Consider the following 27,848-nt stretch of genomic DNA (forward strand, 5'->3'; position numbering starts at 1 on the left):
GCATGCAGTTTAAAATCCATCATGCCAAAGCATAAAACCAAACAACAACGGAGGAGAAATTATAATAATTAAGGAGAAATTACAATGATTAAAGGCAGCCGCCGGCGAGATCACATCACTCCAGTGCTGAAGGAGTTGCACTGGTTACCAGTTGTTTTCCAGGTAGGGATGTACAAAAGTGACTTACCTTTCGCGGATTATGTTGATGGTAGGGGGGGAGGCGTTCCGTCCCTCCCCCCGGAATCCTGGCCAGGGGGGGAGGCGCTCCGTTCCTCCCCCTGGAATCTTCGAACAGCCGGCTGTGCTCCGCGGCAGCTCCACGGAGCAGCCAGCCAGGCCCAGCCCGGCCAGGCCAGAGTGGTCTGCAGCCGGATTTCTGGCTGTGGAGGGCTCTGGGTAAAAAACAAAACAAAACACCCACGTACGCAAATGGCGGCGGCTATGGCTGCTGCCATTTGCGTTCCTTCTTTTTGGCTGTCTTAATCTACATAAATATTTACATAGACTATGACGGCGAAAAGAAAGGGGAACGCAAATAGCGTAGCGGGCGCTATTTGCGTCCCCTTTTCATTCACCATTTTAGCCTATGTAAATCTTTACGTAGGCTAAAACGGCGAATCAAAAGGAGACGCAAATAGCACCCGCTATGCTATTTGTGTTCCCCTTTCTTTTCCCCGTCATAGTCTACGTAAATATTTACGTAGATTAAGGCAGTAAAAAGAAGGAACACAAATGGCGGCGACCGTAGCCGCCGCCATTTGCGTACGCTTTTCTTTTTTAAAACCCACCCCCAACCATGATAGGCTACGTAAAGATTTACGTAGCCTATCACGTCTTTTTTTCCTTTTTTTTTAAACCTAGCCAAGATAGGCTACGTAAATCTTTACGTAGCCTATCACGTCTTTTTATTTTTTTTACACAAGTCTGGAAATGGCAGTGGCGGCAGCCGGTCGGAAGACCGGCCGCCGACGCCGCTGGAGCCGCCGCCGGAGCCACCGCCACCCAGAAGATCCGCCCCAGGTAAGTCTCGTCCCAGGGGGGATCCGCGGGGGGGTGGGGGGGTGGCAGGCCGTTCTGCCACAGATTTCGGGGGCCGAATGCACTGGCATTCGGCCTCACCGAGATCCATGGCAGAATTCTCTGACATCTCTATTTCCGGGCCAAATTCAAGGTGTTGGTTTTTAAAACCCTACGCAGTTCTGGCCCAGCCTATCTCAAGGAGCGCCTCCAGCAACACCAGACAGGCCGCTTAACAAGATCAGCCTCGGATGGCCTTCTCTCTGTCCCATCAGCCAGGACAGCTAGACTGGTGGGGATGAGGGAGAGGGCCTTCTCTTTGGTGGCCCCCAGTCTGTGAAACTGCCTCCCTAGGGAACTCCGTCATGCCCCCTCTTTAACGAGCTTCCGCCGCGCATTAAAAACGTGGTTGTTCAGGCAGGCATTTGGGGTGGGTAGGGTATTTTTAGAAATATGATGTTTTTACTGTAGAATTTTATTGTTTTAAACTGTTTTATTATACACTTTGTACATCGCCCAGAGTGGCTGGGTGACCGGCCAGATGGGCGATTGATTAATAAATAAATAAATAAATAATCACACTAGAATTTAAAAGCAGATTACAGTGCCTGAGATAACTTATGGTTGGCAGACTTCCCTTGGCCCAGTTCGTATTAGGGTATCCCCACTACCACCTGCATTGGAAAATAGTTGGGGGCTTTTTCTCCCTATCTAAATTTGGAAATTCGGAAACTCTGTTGCACTCCTGATGAAATGGTTGGGAACACCTAAATGCTTCTCTCCCCCCATGAAATGTGAACTTTTTTTGTCAGCCCTTGAAGATCTACATGTGTTACCAGTTTGCTTCTGGACAAGTGCTGGTTTTGTCCTTTTAAAGCCCTAAACCAGCCTTCCCCAACCTGGTGCCTTCCAGATGTGCTGGGCTACAAGAAAAATCATTTCAGTTTTCCCAAGCTTCTTAGCGATGCTTAGTTAGTGTTGACTACGGCTTTATATTATAGTTTGTATTCATGTACATGTATAGTGTATAATGTGACTGGAGGCAGTTTGGGGATGGATAAGGACAAACAAGTTAAGATTTTATGCAGAAAATACGGACATCCTGTGCGTGGGGAACCCTGCTGAGCTAGATGGAGGTTTTGACCCATGCTGGGTGAGGCTGCTCACCCCGAAAGATGAGGCGCACAGTTTGGGCCTTCTCCTGGACTCTGCACAGGTGGTATCAGTAGCCCACAGTGAACACTTTCATGAGCTTCAACTGATCTGCCAGCTCCATCCCTATCTAGATAAAGCAGACCTTGCCTCAGTTATTCATGCTCTGGTTATGTCCAGACTAGACTACTATACTGTGCTGTATGTGGGGCTGACTTGAAGATGGTTCGGGAGGTTCAAACTGGTGCAGATTGCTTGTGGGGGCCAAGTGATCAGAGCGTGTAAAACCAATTCTGTACCAGCTGCACCGCATACCAGTGCTTTTCTGGGCCCAATTTAAAGTGTTGGTTGTTACCTTTAAAGCCCTGTGCATCTCAGGACAAGGCTATATTTAGGACTGCCTGCTCCTATATGAGCCCTTGTGGACCTTAAGATCAGCTGCAGAGACTCTGCTCATGTGCCTGCCAAAAAGGTCCACCAGGTTGGTGGGAACAATTGACAGGGCCTTCTCAGTGGTAGCCCCATCATTGTATACCTCCCTCCCATGCAGTGCTGTCTCTAGGTTTCTGAGGACTCTTGGGCAAGTCATCCTCAATGGGTCGCCTCCCTCAGTGAGTGTATCTTCTCACCACCATTGTCACCAGCTACTATTGCTCCTCGTCCTCTTTCTCATCACTGCTACCACTTGCTTGCTTGACAGGCAGAGAGCGCCTTGAGCAAGCAGGCAGTAACATCTGCTGCTCCTCCTCACCATCACCATTGTCTTGGCCAGACTGAGAGACAAGTGAACAAGAAGGTTCCAGTGGGGAAGAATAGGGTCTCCTGTCGGTGGGCCCCTGTTCTGGTGTGGGCTTGGGCGGGTGCCCAACCATGCCAACCCTTGGCGCTGGCCCTGCTCCCATGGGCAAGTGCATTTAGCACCTTTATTGACTGTTTTTAAATAGGTCTTAAAGACCTGGTTGTTCACATCTGCTTTTCACTGAATAAGGATGTTCGTCTACATGCTTAAGCTGTAATGTCAACTGTTGCTGCTATTTTAGTGCTGGTAAAATGAAATGTCTTTAAAAGTTTCTATAACCGTGGTTTGTTTTTTCACCACTTAAGTTTGATTTATGATTTGATTGTGAACCACCTTGAGAGGGTGTTCTGTCGTGTGATACAGAAATACTGAAACAAAAGTAAAATAAAGTAAAACCATTGACCCAGATGTAGAGGAACTAGACATGGCAATATATGCTTTGCATCTATCTTTCTTCCCCGTTGCTAGCAAAGCCCTGTCTAATACAATGCATCATGCGACAACATCACCCAGCGTATTTACACACTGTCGACTGGGGAAGAGAAACGTGCAGCACGATGGCATCACATCACATGGTGTGTCACACTATAATTGTGTGTCCTCTCTAAGCCTGCCACGATAGTTCTACACTGAATGCTTTGGAAGTCGGAGGGGTGGGGGGGTGTCACACAATTAGGCTGCAGTCCAGTGCTCGCTTACCTGACCATAAGTCCCATTCAACTCAGTGGGGCTTACTTCTGATTCTTCATGAATAGCATCACATTGTTAACCTCTGTGGCATTCGCTTTTCTCTCCTCAGTTCCTGGCCTTTGACACACAGCTCCTGATGGGGAATCGCCGCTATGCCATGAGCCCCGAGGAATACATCTTTGGAGCTCTCAACATTTACCTGGACATCATCTACATATTCTCGTTTCTCCTGCAGATCTTTGGGTCCAGCCGAGACTGAGCTTGGCAACGCCTCTAGGTCCTGCAACTGATCAAACACACAGAATATATCTATATCTATAATAATACAACAGCAACAACAAAGAAAGGAGAGAGGGGAAAGTTCACTAACCTCTCTGGCCCTTTGGCAAGTTCCATTCTATCTGGTGGGCACTGGCCTGCCCACTCACTTTCTTGAGGTCCTTGAGGCAGGAAATTGAACAGAATTCCAAAATTGTCATATCCAGGTTGTCTCACAAAGTGGGCGACTTGTGAAAATCCGCAGAATGAATCTTGAGATTTGTTTTGTGTTCTTAAAGTGAATTGTTGTAAACCTCAACAATTGGGGTTGGACTCGATGGTCTTATAGGCCCCTCCCAACCATACTATTCTATGATTCAGCATCCAAATTCTAGCTCAATATAAGGCCAGTCTGTTTGTTTTCTAACTTATATCCGCTTTTCTTTCTCTGAGCGGCTTAGGTGGGGGGGGGGGGTTCCAGATGGTCTCCCATCCAAGCAGCTTACATGGTCCAACCTGCTTAGCTTCAGTGGTAGAACTTAGTTCTGTCTTATGTGCCCTCATGCTTACTTGGCAGTTTGAGCACACAAAATGAAACCATTTTTTTTGCCTGGCTTTGCGTTTTTGTTTGCCTTTTTAAAACTGAGGACATCTGTCAGATGTCAGTTCTTTTGCACATTTTTGTTTCAGCTCTGATTCTAGCACAGCAAGAGAAGGAGGGGAAGGTAAGCACAAGAAATGGACCAGTGGTTTGGTCCCCAACCACCCATGCAGAGCAAATGTTTGCTTGCCCACCCCCAGGTTCTTGGATCTGAGATCATTCCTTTTGCCATCACCTAGACCCAATGTACTCATTACTTTAAAGAAACCACTACCTTAAAAAAAAAAAAAAACAACTTTAGAGTAAGTGCAAGGGCTCTGATATGGATCAGGACTTTAGCTTTGGAGATAAGGGAACTTTAACCCTCCCCTGTAGTGGTCCCAATCTGGATAGAGGAGGCCATGCCTACAAAGTACAATTTATATTGCCAAAAACATTGCAGGTGTGGGACCCCAATATGAGTCAGGACCACAGCAGGAGGGAAGCATTAAAGCCCCTCTACTCCCATGTACTAGGGTCTTAATCCAGAGTGGGACCCCTGCGCTTACTCTAGAGCAAAAAAGACATCTCTGCCAGCTGCATCTTTACAGTAATGTGAGCTAATCATGGCTCGAAAAGATGCAAGGCAGACAGAGCGCACAATTTTTTCTGCTTTGCATGTCTAGCTAAGTTGGGCAGCATTTCAAAGCCAATTCTGAGGCTGAAGAGGGTGGCTGCAGACTTTCCAATGGCCTATAAAGACATTTCAAATAGTTTTTGTCAGTCTTTGTAGAGAGAAAGTGAGGAAAAAACACACACCTGAGAACTACTGATTTATGGTATATAAATCAGTACATATTATTGTACATACATAAGAGATTCCAAAAGCTAGATAGGTCTCTATCATCCTCACTGGTATTCAGATCACCTTTGCATCGACACATTTAAAAATACTGGGTGCATAAATGCAGGCCTCCCATAAGTCTTGTCTATAGGTGGATCCTCCCCAAGAGACACCTTTATAACCCTGATCACCTTGGCTCATCACCCTTTGAAGTGGCCCTCTTTCATCCACTTTTAACCCAACTATTTAGCTTCCTTAGCCATCCAGGGCAGAAGAGCCGCCGAAAACCAGGTTGCAAACTGGAGTTTGAGGTCATCCTGGCATCCTTGTTGCCAGAGGTTGGAGCGGGTGGTGTTTTAGGAAGACTACTGAGGCTGGGGGTCAAGTGGTTCCAGGATGAAAAAAAAAGTTTGAGCACCACTGACAAGGGTGGCATACAAGGAATATGAATAAGTTCTAAGATCCCAAACTGACCTGAACTTATGGGGGTTCTTTTAAGGCAATCAGGGCATATCTACCCCAGTGCAACCCACAGTATATTTGTGCATCAGATGATGCCAACTTGCAATTGCCCTGTGGGATCTGCAGCATGCCATGCGCAATAACAGTGCTAGTGTTTGCACTCCGTTTGGCTGTATATTCCAATGCTCCTCTAGACCATTTGTGCACTCATAGCGCCGGTATCTCACCTTTCCTCTGCTGAACTCAGGGAGACTAACCTGTCCTGTTTCTGTGGGATAGGTTAGACGAGCCTTCCCCAACCTGGTGCCCCTCAGAAATGCTGGAGTGCTAATCCCATCATCCCCAGCTGAGGCCAATGGGAGTCGTAGCCCAGCACCTCTGGAGAACACCTGGTTGTGGGAGGCTGAGTTAGACCAGGACAACAGTGATTTGCCCAGGGCCGCCCCAGAAGCAATACGGCTGAGAAAGGATCTGAACCCAGGTCTCCATCCAACACTCTGTCCTTTACACCAAACTAGACCTGTATATAGAGATGATGTATCATATGTTGCTTTGTGTATTTACCTTTTTGTTGGTTCCTGGTGCTGATATCCTGCTTTCCCACCTTAGAAACTCAGAGCACCTCCTTAGATGGGGCTTACAGGCAGTCTCCCATTCAGGCATAGACCGGACTGAGACCTGCTTCGCTTTAACAGTGTTAACAGCATCCTATGTCCTCAGATGATTCGGTTATTAAACAAGTATATTCTGTCTCAAGATGATTTATTCCCCCTCGGCTTTTAGAGGGATCGGCAGCATGGTTTGCGTGTGTCTGATCCTTGCACTACGCAGACATGCAAAAGGAGCTTCAGCGTGCTCAGGCTTGGGCAGTTTAAGGGTTGATTGTGAGGCTAGAAAAAAAACCTGCATCTTCAGAATCCCCACTCTGGCAGTGGAAGCACCCCAGGGCTATCTGCTTCTGCCCCCAGGCTATCTGCTATCTGCCCCCAGGAAATCTTTCTGATGCACCGGGTGGTATACTTCAGCACCGGACTGGAAGCTGGAGAAACTGCTGGGTGGGGATACTTGCGCCCACGTCAACAACTGGCAGCCCATGGGCCAAATCTGCCCACGGACAACCATCTTGCTGACAGTTACAAAACCAGAGGCAACAAAGGAGTTCAGAGTGAATAGTGGCCGTGTGAGCAGCAGGGTGCTTGGGGAGACGGGGTTTGGGGCCTTGTCTTGCCAGCACCCTCTTCTCAAATCGACCCTTTGGCAAAGAGGCTAGTTAAATGGCCAGCGGTCTCCAGAGGATTGTCTTGATTCCTCAGAAGGTGATCTCGGGCTGGAAGGACAGACAGATCACCCACTTTACGTGCCTCCTCCCACCTTTGCATGCCCCCAGGCTGCAGCCTGAGTGAACTCGAGCGCGTACCCAGGTATCTTTCCATCTCCGTGCATTATTAATGTCCCCCCCCCCGTTTGGAAATCAACCAGTTATTTTCTACCTGTGGGCCCCAGGCTGAGACGAGTAGCCACTAACTCTTATTTAAAGATGATTCTTCCACCTGATAGAGGCAGCTTATCTGAGATCTGCCTGGGAATGGTGCAGCGTGTGCGTCACTCGGTTGCCTGGGGCACTTCTGGCCAGTGAAAAAAAGGGGATTTCAGCAGGCCAGTGCCAAGAATGGCATACCACACATTACCCTGTTGCTGCTGCTGTCCTCGGTGCTCGTGTGTCTACCCAGCCTTGGCACGGGGGCAGAGTTTGCCAACTGGTGCCCCTTAGGGGCACCTTGCACATGCAGAATGGCACGCAGGGCCAAGCTTGTCTTACTTTTCAATCAATCGGGGTTTTGCTTTCCCGGGTACTTGCTTTATACTGTCTGGGTGGGGAAATGGTGGGCTTCCAGCTGTCGCTGAATTCTAACTCCCATCATGCCTAACCACTGATCATGCTGGCTGGGGCTTGGGGGGAGTCCCACAACACCTGAAGGGCCACAGGTTCCTCACCCCTGGTTTATAGAGCGAATCCTCCAGTTTCAAACCCAAGGAAGATGGACAACCCTTCTGTAAGAGTGAGCAGAAAGAAGAGGGAGGGATGCTACGGTGGCAACGTGAACAGGGCATGGTCAGATTTGCCCAAACCAGCATAACATTTAGCGGTGGCCGTGGTGCAGTGAGGTAATTTTAGGCCCAGGACTTAATGGTCTTATGGGACGCCCCTTTCGATGGCTGTGTACTTCACACAATTAACACGCATCTTTCCCCTCTCTCCAACCACTATTCTATGCTTTAAAACTGTTCCTACATTCCTGATATGTTAGAAGAACAACAACAACAAAACTGCCAACACTGAATTAATTAATTAGTTGTTGTTGTTGTTGTTGTTTAAATGCCCCACTTGAGCATGTGCAGTTTTGCATTTTAAACGAACTTCATTCATGGCACCATCTTGACTACAGGCACAAAAAGGGGGGGTGTTTTTGCTACCCTGCCACTCTCTGGGAGGCCATTCCCCCACCCCCACGTGCCCCCTGCTGTAGGGCCCTGGACTTTGCCCCAAGAGCCAACCCTCACTGCGCCACAGTGCATGGGTGCCCGGCTGCACCTGCCATGAAGGCAATCTCAGCTGCTTCATTCTAAATGTGTTGACTGAGGCTGCTCAGTGGTGAAGGAAAGGAGCTCTGCATATGCTCAGGTACACTTTTTATTATTACATAACCTGCAAATGTTAAAGGCAGAGTGGGAGAATAGACATTTTAAATTAAAAATGCATTCATGAAACAAGGAAATAAGAGTCTGACCTTGCTGGGGGATGTAAATGTCAATTGCCACAGGCAATGAGACGCACACCCAGAGAGAGAGGTGGAGGGGAGGGGCCAGGTAGGCCTGCTTTTCAAAAACGGGCTTCACCCCTTACCCTCAATCCAAACTTTGTCTCCAAGCCCAGAGAAAGAGGTCAGCAACGCACCACCAGCAGCCACCACTTAGGAGCTGTGATCTGCTTCCTAGGGGGGGAAAATGGCCGCCATTTACTAATAGAGGAAGATGGGATCACTGCACTAGGAGGCGGGGCGGGGAGAAGCTAAACCTGCTCCCTGCCTCTGGTATTCCAAGCCACTGCATATGGAGACTGCTCCTGGCCTGAATTGCCCCTGCCCCTTTCATCTGCATAAATCTATACTGTGTTAACGTTTATTGGTCACAGCAGAGTGCTTGAAACCGACTTGTTTAATGTAAAGACATCATATTGTATATCCCAGAAGAAGGAATATAGCCACTGATGGAAGGGGCTGATGCTACATGGGCATGGACAGAGAAGGAGTGGCACAAGACCAGCAGTGTCTGCAAGAGATTGGTCTGTTCAGTGGAGGCTGGTGGCTCTGATTTTGTTGGGGCTGTTCGTCCATTCTGGGTTCCAGTCAGAACCACTTAGAACTCTAAGGAAAGTATCCAAGATGCTGAACCCATTTTGGAGATAGGATTCAGTGGTTTTGATAGCTCCTTTAGAGTTCTGGCTGGCTCTGACTGAAACCCAACATGGATTCACAGCCCCACCAAAATCAGAGCCACCAGCCTCCACTTATTCTATTCCCACCACCAGCCGCTTCTGCAGTCCAATGTAGGAAGGCTGCATATTTTGAACTCTACTTCAGTGTGGGTTCCAGCCAGGTGAGCCAACGCAATGACTCAACTCTTAAAAGAAACATCCTGCCTCATTTGGCTAAGTAGGACATCCACAGCAGCTTCCCCCAACTTGGTGCCCTCCAGATGTTTGGGACTACAACTCCATTTGGCCTGAGGCTACATGGTCAATGGTCAGGGATGATGAGATCTGTCATCCAAAACATCTGGAGGGCACTATGTTGGGGGAGGCATCAGGTAGAACCAGGGGCAGGCTTGCATATCTAGAAACTGATACAGTGTCCCTACATGACAAGGAACCAAGTGAAGGACACTGAGGGCATCTCTACACCAGCCTAAAATCCCGCATATAAAAGGGGGCTTTCTGCTTCTGTTTTAAATGCAGGCCCACAACGGACTCCCTTTACACGCACTTCCTTTCCGCCCACCCTCTTCCCCCTCCTTCTCTCCGTATCTGTCTTCTGTGATCTTTCACTGATCTCGCTCCTCTTCTTGCCGCTTTTCCCCTTTTCACGGAGGCAACTGAAGCGGAACACAACAGGGTAATTTGATAGCCCATTATCTGTGATCTATTTAAAAATGGAACACAGGGCATTTAGTGCAGGAGGCACCTTGGAGGATCACGGCGTCATGTAAGGAGCCCGCAAACTTCCATGAAGGAGCAATCTCAATCGCAGGATAAAAGCTCAGTGTGAAGGAGCCCTGAGCAAGAAGGTGGATCACACTGACAAAGTGGAAGCCAGATGTGGGATGTCCACACATTAAGAAACGCAAGGAAGTGGGCCTACGTGGCTGATTAAGGAGGCAATTTTGGTGCTGCAGCACAGAAGATGTGAGAGTTCTTGCTTGTTCCTCCTCTCTCTCATGTGAGCAGGGAGAATATGCAACATTCTGGGACACAAACCATGTCACCAAGGAGTACTTCCAAATTTACAAAACACACACGGAGTTATTAAATTTACAAAGACAGGGTTTTTAAATTTACAAACCCAGTGACATCACATTTACAAACACACACACATATGTTGTTGTTGTTCAGTCGTTAAGTCGTGTCCGACTCTTCGTGACCCCATGGACCATAGCACGTCATGCCTTCCTGTCCTGCGCTCCCTCCCAGAGTGTGCTCAAGTCCATATTCATTGCATCGGTGATGCTATCTAGCCATCTCATCCTCTGCCGTCCCCTTCTCCTTTTGCCTTCAATCTTTCCCAGCATCAGGGTCTTTTCCAGGGAGTTTTCTCTTCGCATTAGGTGGCCAAAATATTTGAGCTTCACCTTCAGTATCTGTCCTTCCAGTGAGCAGTCAGGGTTGATTTCCCACATATACACAGTTATTAAATGTACAACCACCGCGTTCTTACATTTACAAACACAGAGAGACACCTTTGGCCAGAGCATTCTCCACAGGGCTCTGCATAGTTTTCCTGCCTGGGCCATGATCACCAACACTGTGGCACAGAGGAATACCTGGCTGTGCGCAACAGGGAGGTGGGCCTGTGAGATGATCCCAGAGCCAGACCTACCTAGCCAATGTTCGATTCACAGGTTCTCCCTTTTGGAGACTCCTTGGACGCCATCTAAGGTGAAAAGAAGGAGTTAGAGGGAGTGTGGAGGGGAAGTCCTACTGCCAATAGGAAGGAAGAGCCTATGTCCAAACAGTCCAATCATCCCAAGTATTTCAAGAGTCCCAAAGCTAAGGGCAAGCCTCCAAGCCTCTTGAAAAGAAAAAACAACAGTCCTCGTATTTGGGATACAGAAATGGGAAGAAACAATATTCCGTGTGATGCCACACAAGCTTCCCATCCTGTAAGGACAGGGAACCATCCCCAGTGCTTCAGAGGCGATGGGTGGAAACCAGTCTCTGGGTGTTTGGCACAGTCTGCAAACGATATGCCCTAGAGCTTGAGAGTATCCCCAGGGGCAGGTTTATAGAATCAACAAAAGTATCCCCCCACCCCAAGCCCTTGCTTATCCATCACACTTCTGCTGGAGATAGGGGTTGTTGAGCTGGTTCTTCCAGCCCTAACCTGCTCTAGAATTCACTAGATGTATGATTGCACCCAGGAAAACTGGGGATGTGTGAGCAATCTTCGATCTGAAATGGCTCCACTGCAGAATGTGGAAGCGACACTTGAAAATGGAAGCACATTATTCCATAACAGGAGCCAGCAATCAACCACAAGGAGTTCCTGGATCTCGCAGAAGCATGTCTGCATATGCCGGCTCATCCAACGCACTGGAGGGTTCTTGGTTCTGCTTATCCCCTGGAGGCACGTCAACATCAAGCGCTTCTGTTTGGCCCTTCACCACCAGGAGGGCTTATGAGGGCTCGAGCGCTACTTATAGCTCATCTGTGTTTCATGTTGGGATGCACGAACATTCCTTGCCCTGCTTGCCTGGAAAGGAGCTGAGCCTTTGCGAGAGTCCCAGTCGAATGCTTGCAAAAGGTTGGACTCTGATGCCTGGGCCAACAAGACCTACCTGTTCCAGGAGAGGCAAATCAAAATACAAGAGCTGGTTTCAAAGTCCTGGAAGGCCAGCTTTCTTGCTGAATGACACCCACACAGATGATGGGGATGCTGGTGCCTTGCCAAAACATGATCCCATGGGGCGATGTTTTACATTTCTCCGCACCATGCATGATTTTCTCTAGATCACGTCTTCCCCTATTGACATTTTTCTAAATGTAAAAGCCCCAAACACTGTAATCTTTCCCCATCAGAGTTCCCCCCCCCCCAGTATTGATTGTAAAGAATAGGGCCTCTGTCTGGGGGCCAGGCATGATCTAAGAGCTAGGGGAGGCTCCACCCCTCTGTGTCACATGCAGCTAACCCTGTCTGGTAACCAAGAGAAACAGCTGTTCCACTAGTCAAGGCTATCCTACCCCAGTACTACTGAAAATGAGCATTCACAGGTAAGTCCAAGAGCATCTACACCAGCCTAAAATCCCACATTTAAAATGGGGCTTTCATGACGGACTCCCTTTGCATGAGCTTCCTTCCTCCCTTCCCCCCTCCTTTCCCTCCTTATCTGAGTCTTCCGTATGTTTCATTATACAACCACTAGATGGTGCTGTGGTCTAGCTCCGCTTATTGCAGGTTTTCCTCTTTTCAGGAGGGAACTCAAGCGCGGTAATTTGATAGCTCATTATCTCCGATCTTTTAAAAAAATGGAATAAAGGCCATTAAGTGCGGGAGACGCCCTGGAGGTCGACGGTGTCATGTCAAGGACCCACAAACTTCCATGAGTAACCAATCTCAATAGCAGGATAAAAGCTCCATGTGATAAAAGCTCCAAATCTTTATGGAACACCCCATCTCATGTAATCTTCACCCTGCCCATCGCTCTTATACGACAGGGGTGGGCAACTTGCGGCCCTCCAGATATTTTGGCCTACAACTCCCATGATTCCTCACCACTGGCTGCATTGACTAGGACTGATGGGAGTTGCAGGCCAAAATATCTCACAGGGGCACAAGTTGCCCACCCCTGTTATACCATAAGCTCGGCCCTCATAAGCACATAGTAAAGCTGGGTAGCTGCCCAGGGCCCATTGACATTTGAGGAGATCACAGAGCCTGGATTTAGTGCAACTGCAATCTCTATTCTCTCTTATTTTCTTCAGGAAACCAGTTCGGTGGATGGATTAAGCCTCATAGAAGTTGGGCAGCACACTCTCGCTGGGGAAGGGATAAAATCATCCTGCGTCCCTAAACACACACAGAGAGAGAAAGAGAGAGAGAGAGAGAGAGAGAGAGAGCACCAGAGCAGGGCTTCAATGTCAAAATCCACTTTTGGATGGAGGCTGGGTCCCAAAATCCAGCCTCCATCCATTTCAGCTCCAGCATCTCAGGGGAAATCATGAAAGACCCTGCTGAAACTCTAAGCCAAGCCAGAAGTTAAAACATGATTGAAAAGCAATACTGGGTGCACCATACATAGAGTCAACTTACCTGAGTTATTGGGTGATTTGCAACCAGCAGCATCGTGTTTAAGTCAGGTCACAGGTTCCTTCCTACCTGTGTGCAGCGTTAGCACATCAAGAGTCCATGGCCTGGATGGATCTCGTGCTGATGTGCTGCACACTTAACAATCAAGAACCTGCTTGAGACGTGGCACCAGATGTGTGTGTAACTTTCCTCAGGTCAGTGTCCTTCACAAACCAACAACGCTTTGAAGTTGGGCCTGAGCTACCACAGGCGCCCATCCCTGAGAGTGACTCATTAATCCCTAGTGTCCCCTTAACTTGCACTTGTTCAGTGCTCATCATTTTTGCTTTCTCTGGCTAACCATCCCCCTGTGCAACTGCTGGTTTAAGCCTTTCAGTACCGTGCAGCCTCCTGCATGCTGCAGACGATTCCTAAGCAAGGCACCTGAATGACTTTGCCGGGAGAGGAGTCTAGGTGGGATGCAGGTGAGCTGCTGCCTCTGTCCTACCTCTGTAATGAGCGTTTAGAGGAAAAAGGAGTCAGAGTTTCAGGGAGCATCATCATTCCTTGGTGTGTGTCTCCCCACCCCAATCTCTTCCGGCGACTCCTCTTTCACTTTTAATTTTTGAAATGTCGCCATACAAGGCCCTCTTCTAATCTGTAAGGTAGCTGGGGACTGAGGAATCTTCAACATTCGCCATTAGCTCTCGATGAAGAAGTGGCATGTGTGAGTGTGTGTGTGTGTGTGCAAAATTAAGTAATGAAAAAAAAGTGTACAACAGTATGTAGCCCCCTTGTGTTTTTTTAGTGAAATTGCAGTGAATCTTACTTTTACATCAAAGAGTCTTGTGGCACCTTAAAGACTGACCTATTTATTGTGGCATAAGCTGTCATGGGCACTGTCCACTTCATCAGATGCAGAGAACGTTACAGGGACTTTCAGGTTTACTCTTTATAAAAGTACTCTACAGTCCACAAAAGCTTTTGCCAGAATAAACTGGTTAGTCTTTAAAGTGCCACAAAACTCTTGGGGCTTCATCACATGGAGCTTTTATCCTGCTATTGAGATTGGCTACTCACAGAAGCTTGCATGTCCTTTAGATGACATCATCAGCCCCAAGGGCATCTCCTGCACTAAAGGACCTTTATTCTGTTGTTTAAAAGATCAGAGATAATGAGCTACCAAATTACAGTGCTTGAGTTCCTCTTGAGTACCCTCCATGGAAAGAGGAAACCCTGCAATAAGAGGAGCTAGACCACAGCGCCATCTAGTGACTGTCTAATGAAACATATGGGAGACTCAGATAAGGGGGAAAGTGGGGGGAGGAAGCACGTGTAAAAAAAGTCTGTTGTGATCCTGCATTTAAAACAGAAGCAGAAAGCCCCATTTTAAATGCGGGAATTTAGGCTGGTGTAGAGATGCTCTTGGTTGGTTGGTTTGTTCTGCAATAGACTAACATGCCTACACTGTGGACATCGCTACTTTTGCATGATTTTTTCATGCTTTGGATGTTGCCACTTTCGCTCCCACTGCTAAGTTTTAGCTAGGTATCTATCCAGTGACCAAAAGTTCTTTCAGCAAAGTCTGCAGCGATCCAGGCACTTAGCTATCACTTGCACTGAGAAGAATGGGTGGAAATGCTTTAATTGAAGCATCTCCAGGGCTTCCGATGATGAGGAGAAGCACCAACGGGTGCAAGGGCTGATCTTTCACTGGCTAGACTTGGTAAGTGGATGCTGTGTGTGCATTTTCTCTTCCCATCTCAAGCATGTTCACCATATGGAGAACCCGGCTTGGCCAAATCCACTGTTCTTTCATTTTCAGTGTAAAAGGAAATGTTGTATTTTCTGCAGACACTGATAATAAATGGTTGCAAAACAGATGCTGAATGGATGACGCTTCGTTTGGGGATCATGAAAGAAGGGAATAAAGGCAGGGCTTCCAGCTTGCAAGTCTCAGAAAGATGACAGGAGGCACAGAGATCACATGACACTAACGGGGGGGGGGGCAGACACTGTCCCTGCTAGGAAAAGCTGGTGAAGTTTGGTAGGTATGGGGCAGAGAGCAATGACTTTCATCTTCTCTCTCTCTTTCTCTCTTTCTCTCTCTCTCACACACACACAGACACACACACGCACACACAGAGAGAGAGAGAGAGAGAGAGACATGGACACATACACACACACACCCTATTAGATGGTCTTTTCCCCCCCTCAGTGTAGCCTCATCAAGCAAGGCAAAATGCACTAACTTTAAAGCCCTTCCTGTCTTGGGACTGGGATTGGGACTGGGACTCCTGAAGGATCATGCCCCCCTCTCTCTCCACATGAGCCTCCAATACACAGAAATAATTTTGGGGAGACCCTTTTCTGGCTGCTCCCACTTGCTGGGATGCAGTGAGTGGTGACTTGGGAGAGGACCTTCTCGGTAGTGACCCCTCCCCGCCACCAAGTTTTGTGAAGCTCTCTCCAGGAAGACTGTCTACCTTGTCATGGGTCAAGACCTTTCTTAATTTCTCCATGCCTTTTAAATGTGAACTTTTAATCCCTGGTGGGTTGTCTTTATGTGGCTATTTTTATTTTCCCCTATAGTTGGTACTGTTTTGATTGCCCTATATTGCATTGCATTGCACTGCACTGCATTGTATTGCATTTTTAAAACTGCTTGTAATCTGCCCTCGTAAAGTTTTTGAAACAAACAAAAGACATACAGGGTGCCTTTAAATTAAAATCACAGTATCTGGTGGGAAATCATGGGGCATCTTAGAGCATTTCTACACCAGGCTTTTATTGCACACTCATGATTGGTAACTCATGGAAGTTTGTGGGTCCTTTACACAATGTCATCAACTTCCAGAATGTCTCCTATGGTTTCTGACATTTATCCCACTGTTTAAAAGTTCTGAGATAACCCGTAAGGAATGTTAATCTGATATACTGGCTGTGTGTAATTGTGCAGTTTCTCTATAACCACAGTGGCATCTGGTGGCTGTAAAATGAAACATATAGAACTTACTGACAAAGGATTTCCCCAATTCAAAGCACATGTCTGCCTGTGTAAAGGAACTGATCTTAATCCCACAAAGAAGCCAGAAGCAGAAGCTCCAGTAAGGATGTGGGATTTTAGCCTCGTGTAGTGACATTCTTACTCATTTTAAGATTATGGTACTGAAATGTCTTATTCAGGGAGGTTTAGAGCAGAAGCCAGAATCACAGATATAATAAAACCTAACATCCCAGCATTGGAATCTCTATTCTTACAAGCAGATGGATCTCAGATTTTTTAACTTCTGTGTTGCAGCATAATAAGATATTGATAAGGATTTTCCTTTAAACCTTATTTATTATAATAGTAAAATTATTTCCGTTTGTATGCCAACTAAAGGAAGATTGTTTTTGAGCACTTAAGGAATGACATTGGGCCCACTGCATAAATTACCTGATTTGAAATAATTAATGGTTAAGGGAACAATCCTATGCGGATTGATGGTCACCTCTGACCCTGGGGGGTGACCACCTATCCAGTGCAGGTGGAAGGAGTGGTGAGGAGCAGATCTCCTCCTCTCTCCATCCGCCCTGCTTTTGCAGCTAGACAGCCAATTTTGGCTATTTAGCAGCAGGACCTTGGAGCGCAGGAAGTGGTGGCCAGACAACACATAGGAAGTGTAGTACCAGCACTTCCGACCTCCCCGCCCCGGGGAACACTCTGTTTTCGCCACTCTGTGCTGCTCTTACAAGCATGGAGCACAGGGCCAATCCACACAGGCTGCGAAGCGGCGCGGGAGGTGGTGGGGGTTGGTTCTCCATAAACCAACCTATCCTATGGTCATCTAGCCACTGACTAGCGGCCGTAGGATTGCGCCCTAATTTAACCTAAAACAAGTTCTTTTTGCCATACATTGATGGGGCAACCATGTTTGAAACCATCCTTTCCATACTCAACAGAGGACTACTTCCAACATTATTCATACCTGGAAAATAGTACAATAATCTTTGCACACTGGAGCATGATTAGAACTGGCAGAATTTACACAAAGAACTTTTGTGTATAAAATATGTCTGCCCTCTACACCTCATTATGAAAATTAGTGGGTGATGACATCAATTTACTGGATCAGAGAAAAGACTAAAAGGGCAATGTTATGCACATCGTCTCAGAGGTAAGACCTATTAAGTGCATACTTGTACATACTAACGTTGGAGTAGGACCCGTAATGGGATAAAACTGTGCTGTTAAGCTCCTTCAATGCGTCTTTTGTTGCTTATCATCTCTCTGTCTCTCTCTGTCTCTGTCTCTGTCTCTCTCTCTACACACACACACACACACACACATATATATATATATATTCTTATAGGCTGGATCCAGATCTAGTCATACTTAGAATAGACCCATTGAAATCAATGTGACGTATGTTATTCATGTCCAATTGATTTCAGTCTACTATAAGTATACTATAATACTTTGTCAGGACAATCCAATCATATGTGCAGCTATACTTCAAAGGAAGTTCTGTTTGAAACTGTAAAGGCCTCCAAACAGGAAGTAAAGGTAATTTATTTCCAATTCAAGTAAACTGAATTCCAATGCAATTCAATCCACTTAGTATGTGAAAATGCTTGATATGACTAACAGGGCAAGCTTATGCATGTTTGCTCAGAAATAATTCCCACTGTGTTCAATAGGGCTTGCTCCCTAGTAAGGATGTTTAGGATTGCAGCCTAACTGGCTTTTGGCTCCTTCCGTGTCCAAAACACTCGTTCAAGGTTGCCGCTCCTTTGCCGATTGCACCATACAAGTATTAGGTTTATTTCAAATTTGGCCACTATAGAACAGAAGACTGCCTGATTTACCATGGACACTTGAAGCAGGCTATAGTTACAAGAACTGGAAAAACACCCAATTATACAATTGGATGTGAAATTAAAAGACGCTTGCTCCTTGGGAGGAAAGCTATGGCACACCTAGACAGTATAGTAAGAAGCAGAGACATCACCTTGCCGACAAAGGTCCGTCTAATCAAAGCTATGGTTTTCCCAGTAGTAATGTATGGCTGTGAGAGCTAGGGTTGGCGGAGAATTTCTCCCCGAAACTTCGGGGGGCCGAGCGCCAACGTGTTTGGCCCACCGAAGAAGTTTCGGGGAGAAATTCTCCGCACCCCCCCGCACCCCGCACCCCCCCGGGACGGGACTTACCTTTCCCGAATGTCCCTCCCAGCGGCGGGTCCCGGCGGCGGTTCGTCGGGTCTTCGTCAGGGGCGGGGGCGGCAGCCGGTCTTTCGACCGGCTGCCGCCGCCGCCATTCCAATAAAAGTAAAAAAAAAAAAAAACGCCCCCGTGATAGGCTACGTGACGATTAACATAGCCTATCACGGCTAGATTTGCAAAGTCAGCTGTGATAGGCTATGTAAATCGTCATGTAGCCTATCACGGGTGGCTTTAAAAAAAAAAAAAAAGCGTGTACGGCTAATGGCGGCCCCCATAGGGAACCGCCATTCACGTTCCTTATTTGGTCGCTGTAGTCTACGTAAAGATTATGTAGACTACGGCGAAAATAAGGGCAACGCTATTTGCGTTGCCCTTATTTTCGCCGTAGTCTACGTAAAGATTTATGTAGACTACAGCGACCAAATAAGGAACGCGAATGGCGGCTCCCTATGGGGGCCGCCATTTGTGTACGCGATTTTTTTTTTTTTAAGTCACCTGTGATAGGCTACGTGACGATTTACGTAGCCTATCACGGCTGACTTTGCAGATCTAGCCGTGATAGGCTATGTTAATCGTCACGTAGCCTATCACGGGGGCGTTTTTTTTTTTTAACTTTTTATTTCGCAGCTGGGCGAGGCGAGGCGCCTCCTCCCCGGCCTGAATTTCAGCCGGGCGAGGCGGGAAGCCTCCCCCCCCGGCCTGAACTTCGGAGGGAGAGCAGCGAAGCACTTCCCCCCAACCGCGAAAAGCTGCGAGACCAGGTAAGTGGCTTTCGTGCACTCCTAGTGAGAGCTGGACTATAAGGAAGGCTGAGCGCCGAAGAATCGATGCTTTCGAACTGTGGTGCTGGAGAAGACTCTTACGAGTCCCCTGGACTGCAAGGAGGTCAAATCAGTCAATCCTAAAGGAAATCAACCCTGAATGCTCATTGGAAGGACAGATACTGAAGCTGAAGCTCACATATTTTGGCCACCAAATGCGAAGAGAAATGTCACTGGAAAAGACCCTGATGCTGGGAAAGATTGAAGGGTGAAGGCAAAAGGAGAAGGGGGCGGCAGAGTATGAGATGGCTAGATAGCATCACCGATGCAATGAATATGAACTTAAGCACGCTCCGGGAGAGAGCAGAGGACAGGAAGGCCTGGCGTGCTATGGTCCATGGGGTCACGAAGAGTCGGACACGACTTAATGACTGAACAACAACAACAAGTAAGTGTGTGGGTGAGTCAGGTACATGTTTATTATAAGATATCAGAAGCAGCCCTTATAAGAAAGGCTTCCATAGAAACTCAAACACAGTTGACAAGTTGAAAGAATTGAAAAAGGCTGTAATTAGAATGGTTTAAAACCAAGCATGATCCTTCCAGACCTAATTTCCAGTGACCATTTTTGGGTGGTAACAGCCCACCTTTGCGCCTTTGGACGGCCCGCAGCCTTTCTTCGTATTGCTTAGAAGAACTGCCTCTACGTGGCCTTTCATCAAGACTGGGCACCAGCATCTCCTTAGCCATGTCGAGTCACTGCTGTTAGTTACAGTGACTCACTGAGGCATTCGATCGATGTATTTGTGATTAAAATTAGGCTAGCACATTTTGCACAAAAAAGTTCCTAGAAAAAGCACACACCCATGTCGGTCGGTATTTGAAGTAGATTCCATTTATTAAGTTATATAAGGTGGGATAATTATAGCAACAACTCCCTCTAGGTTAATCCGGCTTGTGTTAGCATCAACAAAATGAAATCCAGATGATTCAAGTAGATTTCAACAACCACTGTCTTGAGTGGTGGAGCGGCACGCATGAGCTCAGGCTTGTTGTCCTGAATAGGGATGTACGAAAGTGACTTACCTGTTCGTGGATTATGTTTATGGTGGGGGGGAGGCGTTCCGTCCCTCCCCCCGGAATCCTCGATGGGGGGGAGGCAATCCGTTCCTCCGTCCCGGAATCCTCGATGGCCGGCTGTGCTCCGTGGCAGCTCCGTGGAGCAGCCGGCCTGGCCCAGCCCAGCCCAGAGCCATCCGCAGCCGGATTTCCAGCCGCGGAGGGCTCTGCGTAAAAAAACAACAACACCTGCGTACGCAAATGGCGGCGGCTACGGCCACCGCCATTTGCGTTCCTTCTTTTTGGCCGTCTTAATCTACGTAAATATTTACATAGACTATGACGGTGAAAATAAAGGGGAACGCAAATAGCGTAGCAGGCGCTATTTGCGTCCCTTTTTGATTCACCGTTTTAGCCTACCTAAATCTTTACGTAGGCTAAAACGGCGAATCAAAAGGGCTATTTGCATTCCCCTTTATTTTCGCCGTCATAGTCTACGTAAATATTTACGTAGACTAATATGGCCAAACAGAAGGAACGCAAATGGCGGCGGTCGTAGCTGCCACCATTTGCGTACGCAGGTGTTTTTGGTTTTTTTTAACCCACCCAGCCATGATAGGCTACGTAAAGATTTACTTAGCCTATCACGCCTTTTTTTTTTATACCAAGACTGGAAAAGGCAGCGGCGGCGGCCGGTCGGAAGACCAGCCGCCACAGCCGCCGCTGCCGCAGCTGCCGCCACCTGGAAGATCCGCCACAGGTAAGTCTCGTCCCGGGGGGGATCCGTGGGGGGGCGGGGGGGGCAGGCCGTTCCACCACAGATTTCGGGGAGCTGAATGCACTGGCATTTGGCCTCACCGAGATCCGTGGCGGAATTCTCTGCCATCCCTAGTCCTGAAACAATACATTGCACGGCCCATCATTCTGAATACTTCTGGTGGATGTCTGTGCAGCAAAGACCAGCATCGTTCAGGCCATTTCCCTGTGCATATGATGCTTTGCCATGTCATGCTTGCTTCCTGCTTTTGGCGTCTTATTTTGTGACACACAGGTCACTTCTAAGTAGGGACGGCGGAGAATTCTGCCACGGACTCCAATGAGCCTGTGGCGGAACGGACTACCCCACCCCACCGCCCTGAGAAGTCCGGCCAGATCCTACCTGGCACCGCAGGGTCCAGTTGTTCCGGGTTCGGCCGGGTCCAGCTGCTGTCCCTGTGCGGATGCAAAATGGCATCCGGCATAGCAGACACCATTTGCGCCCTTCCCTTTTGCTGTGATAGGCTATGTAAATCTTTACGTAGCCTATCACGGCAAAAGGGAGGCACGCAAAGGGCATCTGCTATGCCATGTCCATAGACCAGCCACGGCCGGAAGTCCAGCTGTGGCTGGCTGCGGACTCGCCACAGAACGGAGCCGGCCAGGGAGTATTCCAGTGGGAGGACCGGATCGCCTCCCCCCCCACAGACATCCCAGTGGATGAAGGTGAGTGGGGTTCGTACACCCCTGCTTCTAAGTCTAATCCATAGTAAGTGCATCAATATCGATTTTCATATTTGTGTTCTCAGCTGATGTTCACTTTTGCTAGGCCTCCAAGAAACCACCCATGCTCCAGTGGACTCTGTGAACTAGGGACAGTCCTGATTCTCTGCCCCTGGTTAAAATAGGGTACCTGTCAGGGCTGGTGTTGAAGGTAGGCATGGTTGGACACCTGCCCAGGGCCCACACCCCAGCAGCAGGGGCCCACTGGCAAGAGTCGTCTGGAGTCGGTCCTCCTCTTCCCTGCTGCAGCCCGCTTGTTCACCCTCCTCTTGGTGTGGCCCAGGCAATGGTGCTGGTGAGAAGGAGCAGTAGGGCCCCTGCCTCCTTGCTCCCTGGCTCCCTGCCTGTCAAGGGAGCCAGGTGGCAGCAAGGATGAGAAAGAGGAGGAGGAGTCACAGCAGCCGGTGACAACGGTGGTGAGAAGGTAGAACTCACTGAGGGAGGGCGCCCATTGGGGGTGCCTTGCCCAAGGGCCCTCAGGAACCTGGAGCCGGGACTGGAACCTGTCACTGTTTTGTTGCTTGGGGGGTACTTTTTTTGTTCTTGTTAATGTGAGTTTCCAGAGTTTCCATTGTTCAACTGTCAGCCCACCTACGGTGGCCATATCTCCTATTTTGCAGAGGACAGTCCCCTGTTTGAAGGGCTGCCCGTTCCAAGTCTGTTTTAAAGATAACGAACCATAAGAAGGCGGCAGAGGGGGGAAGGGCCTTGAAATTGCCCATCAACAGGTAGTGCCTGGACGGTAGACTGAGCGGGCACACAGCTCACCATCTTCCCCACTACGCTGAGATGTACCGTATTTCAATGTAAATCACAGTAATTATTCCTGAATTTACTTTATGCACATGCATTAGCATTTGCACATTTTATGCAAGGCTGTGCCTCTTTTTAGTTCTGCTTTTCTCTTTTTTGGCAACGTATCTATGGCCACCCTACCCCTCTTCCTGTTCTCTAGAAGTTGCCTTGCCTTTCAACATGGGTATTGTGTAGAGGTTAGAGCGTTGGACTGGGAGCTGGGTGATCCAGCTTCTACTCCCATGAAGCTCACTGGGTGACGTTGGGCCAGTCACTGATGCTCAGCCCAACCTACCTCGCAGGGTTGTTGTTGTGGGGATAAATTGGAGAGGAGGAGGATCATGCACGGTGACTTTGCCTCTTTGCAAGAGGGGAAAAGGCAAGACAGAAACGTAATAATCAGTACATGCATAAAAATAAGTCCCCAGATGCATCTTGGCAACAATGCACGTGCCCTTCCACAAATCCCAAGTGTGGCTGCAACATATTCCCAGATGCTTCAAATAAATCATTTAGCAAGCCAAAAGACAATAATAAAAGCCAGGCTTTAAATAGGCTGCGGTGTGGCCTTTAAGGAAGGAGGGTATAATTAGTGTTCTGGAAATCAGCCTGTGAAAGCACAAGATAAATACAGCATCAGTCTTGAGAATTTCAGCTTTCATTAATAACAAAAGAAAGGAAAAAACTCTCTACCTTCTAGCCTTAATGGGGGTAATGGACCTGACAATGTGCTAAAGCAAATAGTCCCCAACAGCGCAAGCTAGAGTGGCAATGCATCCTACTTTACAGAGGGCAATCCTCTATTTGTAGGGCTAGGTATCGTCTGTCTGGATTAAATGTAAAGAACCATAAGAATGGAGAGGAGGGACCTTGGAATTGCCCATTAACACCTGGATAGCAGACTGAGCAGGCACATGGGTCACTTGGTCACAGTCTTCCCTACTAGGGTGAGATGTAGGACTTTTTAAATTACAGTCATTATTTTGACATTTGCAATTTATACAAATTAACTAGCATAGGCAAACTTGTCCATTTGTGTAAGTGGCCACCAACCTAGGACAAACATCCTTGCACAGTCGGAGCAAAACAGGAAGAAGTGGTGATTGTCTTTTCTAAGGATCACTTCCAATGTAACATTCTTGTACATCAAGGGTGGACAGAAAAGAGATCTCCAGATGTTTGAGACTTCAACTCCTAGGATTCCTGACCATTGGCCATGCTGGCAGGGGCTTCTGGGAGCTGAAGTCCAAAACATGTGGAGTTCCACCTTCTGCCCACCACTGTACATGGACCTTTTAAAATGCATTTGCCCACACATGGAAGCAATTTTTGTGGAATGAACATTTTCGGCATGGATCTGCTCAAAGATACAGTCTAGGGAGGAAAAATAGCAATGATGACTAACCACAAGTAATATTTCTCACTGACAGGTATCCCTTTCTTCTCATCCATGTGGGAACAAACGATACCGCCGAGCTACGAAGAAATCACGTCAGACTTTGAAGCTTTGGGAAGGAAACTCAAGAACTTTGGGGCCCAGATAGTTTTCTCATCCATCCTTCCAGTAGTTAGAAGAGGGATGGAAAGGGAAAGAAAATACTCCAGGTGAATGACTGGCTACCGAAGGTGGTGCCAGTACGAGAGATTTGGATTCTGGGACCAAGGGCTATACTTCCTGGAAGATGAACTGTTGGCAAGGGACGGGTTGCACCTCACAAAGGATGGGAAGAATGTGTTTGGCCACAGCATGAAGAACTTCATCAGGAGGACTTTACACTGAATCCTATGGGGAAGGGAGATGTAAAGTTGGGAGTAACAAGGGACGAAGGCTCATGCACCGCAACGGAGAGAACAGCTGTAATAGCACCCAATAATAGTCTTCAGACACATGTAGGAAGAAAGCCAGACTATGAAGCACATGGTCTTCGATGTCTACATACTAATGCCCATAGTATAGGAAACAGACAGAAAAAACTTGAACTCTTAATGCAAGAGGGAAATTATGACTTGATACGTATAACTGAGACTTGGTGGGATGACTATCATGACTGGAATACAGCAATTGAAGGATATAACTTAGGGATGGCGGAGAATTCCGCCACGGATTTCAGTGAGGCCGAATGCACTGGCATTCGGCCCCCCGAAAACCGTGGCAGAATGGCCTGCTGCACCCCCACGGATCCCCCTGGGACGAAGCTTACCTGGGGTGGATGTTCCGGATGGCGGCGGCTCCAGCGGTGGCTTCGGTGGCGGCGGCAGCTGGTCTTCCGACTGGCTGCCGCCGCCACCATTTGCAGTCTTATCTGGGTTTTTTACATTGACGTGATAGGCTACATAAAGTCTTATATAGCCTATCACATCTGGGTAGGTAAAAAAAAAAAAAAGCGTACGCAAATGGTGGCGGCCGTAGCCGCCATTATTTGCATAAGCTTTTTTTTTTTAACCTACCCAGACATGATAGGCTACATAAATACTTACGTAGCCTATCACGGCTAAATACAGGGACGCAAATGGCGGGGGCTATGGCAGCCACCATTTGCGTCCCTGCAGGCTGCCCAGTGGCCGGATGTCTGGCTGCAGGCATCCGGAGCCGGCCGGCGGCTCCACGGCTTGGCCGCAGAGCGAAGCCAGCCAGGCAGGATTCCGGGGGGGAGGAACGGAGCGCCTCGGAAAAAGAAACCAAATGCGCAGTTACAAGATGGGGGATACGTGGCTCAACAACACTACAAGCAAGAAGGATCTTGGAATTGTTGTCGATCACAAGCTGAATATGAGCCAAGAATGTGATGTGGCTGCAAAAAAAGCCAATGCCATTTTGGGCTGCATTAATAGCAGCACAGCTTCCAAATCCCGGGAAGTACTAGGTCCCCTCTACTCAGCACTGGTTAGGCCTCATCTGGAGTACTGTGTCTAGTTCTGGGCACCACACTTTATGCAGGCAAACTGGAGAGGGTTCAGAGGAGGGCAACAAAGATGATCAGGGGACTGGAAACAAAGCCCTATGAAGAGACACTGAAAGAACTGGGCATGTTTAGCCTTGAGAAGAGAAGACTGAGGGGAGATAGGATAGCACTCTTCAAGTACTTGAAAAGTTGTCACAGAGAGGAGGGCCAGGATCTCTTCTCGATCATGCCAAAATGCAGGACACGGAATAATGGGCTCAAGTTACAGGAAGACAGATTACGGCTGAACATCAGGAAAAACTTCCTGACTGTTAGAGCAATTCAACAATGGAACCAATTGCCTGGGGAGGTGGTAGGCTCTCCCACACTGGAGGCATTCAAGATGAGGCTGGACAGCCATCTGTCAGAGATGCTCTGACCTAGGGATGTACGAAAATCACTTACCTGTTCACAGATTATGTTGATGGTGAGGGGGGAGGCGCTCCGTCCCTCCCCCCCGGAATCCTCCTTGGGCGGCTGTGCTCCGCGGCAGCTCCGCGGAGCAGCTGGCCAGGCCCAGCCAGGCCAGAGCCATTCGCAGCTGGATTTCCGGCCACGGAAGGCTCTGGGGGAAAAAAAAAAACCAAACGCGTACGCAAATGGCGGCAGCTATTTGCGTTCCCCTTATTTTCACCGTCTTAGTCTATGTAATTATTTACGTAGACTAAGACGGCCCAAAATAAGGAACGCAAATGGCGGCGGCGGCAGCCAGTCAGAAGACCAGCCGCCACAGCCGCAGCTGCTGAAGCTGCCGCCGGAGCCGCCGCCGCCACCAGGAAGATCCACCCCAGGTAAGTCTTGTCCCGGAGGGATCCGCGGGGGGGAGTGGGGGGGGCAGGCCGTTCCGCAACAGATTTCGGGGGGCCAAGTGCACTGGCATTCGGCCTCCCCGAGATCCGTGGCGGAATTCTCTGCCATCCCTACTCTGACCTGGATTCCTGCATTGAGCAGGGGTTGGACTCGATGGCCTTGTAGGCCCCTTCCAACCCTAGTATTCTATGGTTCTATGATTCTCAATATGGAGGTACCCACAGCATTGCTTTAAAATATTATGGCAGAGGCTGTTATCAAGGACAGAGGTACATCTCTTGAGGGACTTATTTAAACCATGCAGTAGGATCATGGGATTCCCTAGTTCCTCATACCAACTTTTGACTAATCCTCCCTTTGCTGAGGATTAGACACATGACCCAGACACAAGCTGGTTTTGCTATGGGGTTCAGCAAATGAAAGAAGATGAGGCATAGCCTTGTTAGCTGCCCCCAGGGAATGGGAGGAATATTTGGGATGGCTTTCTCCCCATAGGTATGCAAGGCTTAGAACGTTTAACATGTAGCTTGTGAAACAGGTATTGTTGTTGCTGTCGGCGTTATTCTGTTGTGTGTGTTTTTTCCTCCAAGGAGCTCAGGGCAGTGTTTACAGGATATTCTCTCCCTACTCCCCTTTTATCAGCACAACCTTTCTTTGCTTCTAGAATGAAGTCGTTCCTAGTTAAAAGAGCATATTCTTCTTTTTAGCCGACAGCTGGCTAATACGGGGAAACCAAACACAAGATACACGGATTCAAGACAGCACCTATTATGCTATGTTCCTGTTTGCTACTTAATTTCTTACCTGCTGGGAAACATCCAGCTCTGTGAGGAGAATTCTTAGGGTCCAGAATAATTTCTGGTATGTTTTGGCAGCAGGACCAGGATACAAAATTAAACAGAGGGATGAGATTAGCTAACTAACAAAGGGAGTGGGGTGGGGCATGTGGTATAGGTGTCACAAGTGGCGCAGCCAGTGAGGGTTTGTTGCACACATATATGACACAGAAGAGGAGAGGCCACAAACCTAGTTATGGCACAAAAACCAGGCCTAAGCTCCTATTTGTGTCTCATGTATTGCACTACTCTGTTCTCCAGCTAACTAGAGACAAAACCACCCCAAGCCATTACTACTACATATGTTCGGTACTGAACACTAGAGTGGCACTCTCTACCTCATATTTTAAATTTGACATATAGCACACTATATAGATGTGCCTATCCACTAGGTATGTGTGTCAAAGGCACAGATCCCTTTGCTGCTGCTGTTGCTTCTGGTGACTGTAATGATAACGTTGCCATAGTTCTTCTTAGGTATAAAAAGAGTAACAACAAAAATATTCTTAAATATTTTTAGCGAACATAACCAAGAGTGAG

General features: G+C 48.0%; 2 protein-coding genes across 2 annotated transcripts in view; both read left to right on the forward strand.

Annotated features, from left to right (window-relative positions):
- FAIM2 (Fas apoptotic inhibitory molecule 2) overlaps positions 1-6,551 on the forward strand; it is a 74,239-nt gene extending 67,688 nt beyond the window's left edge. The window contains exon 12 of the mRNA XM_084829755.1: positions 3,768-6,551. Coding sequence (XP_084685881.1) covers positions 3,768-3,917 — 150 coding nt within the window. The 3' untranslated portion in view covers positions 3,918-6,551. The remainder of the gene's footprint in view (positions 1-3,767) is intronic.
- LOC146353610 (exendin-4) overlaps positions 1-27,848 on the forward strand; it is a 491,914-nt gene that overhangs the window by 309,239 nt on the left and 154,827 nt on the right. The window lies entirely within an intron of this gene.

Source organism: Heloderma suspectum, chromosome 2, assembly GCF_057233095.1.
Source record: "Heloderma suspectum isolate Gila_16-S chromosome 2, 16-S_ref, whole genome shotgun sequence".
NCBI classification, from domain to species: Eukaryota; Metazoa; Chordata; class Lepidosauria; order Squamata; family Helodermatidae; genus Heloderma; species Heloderma suspectum.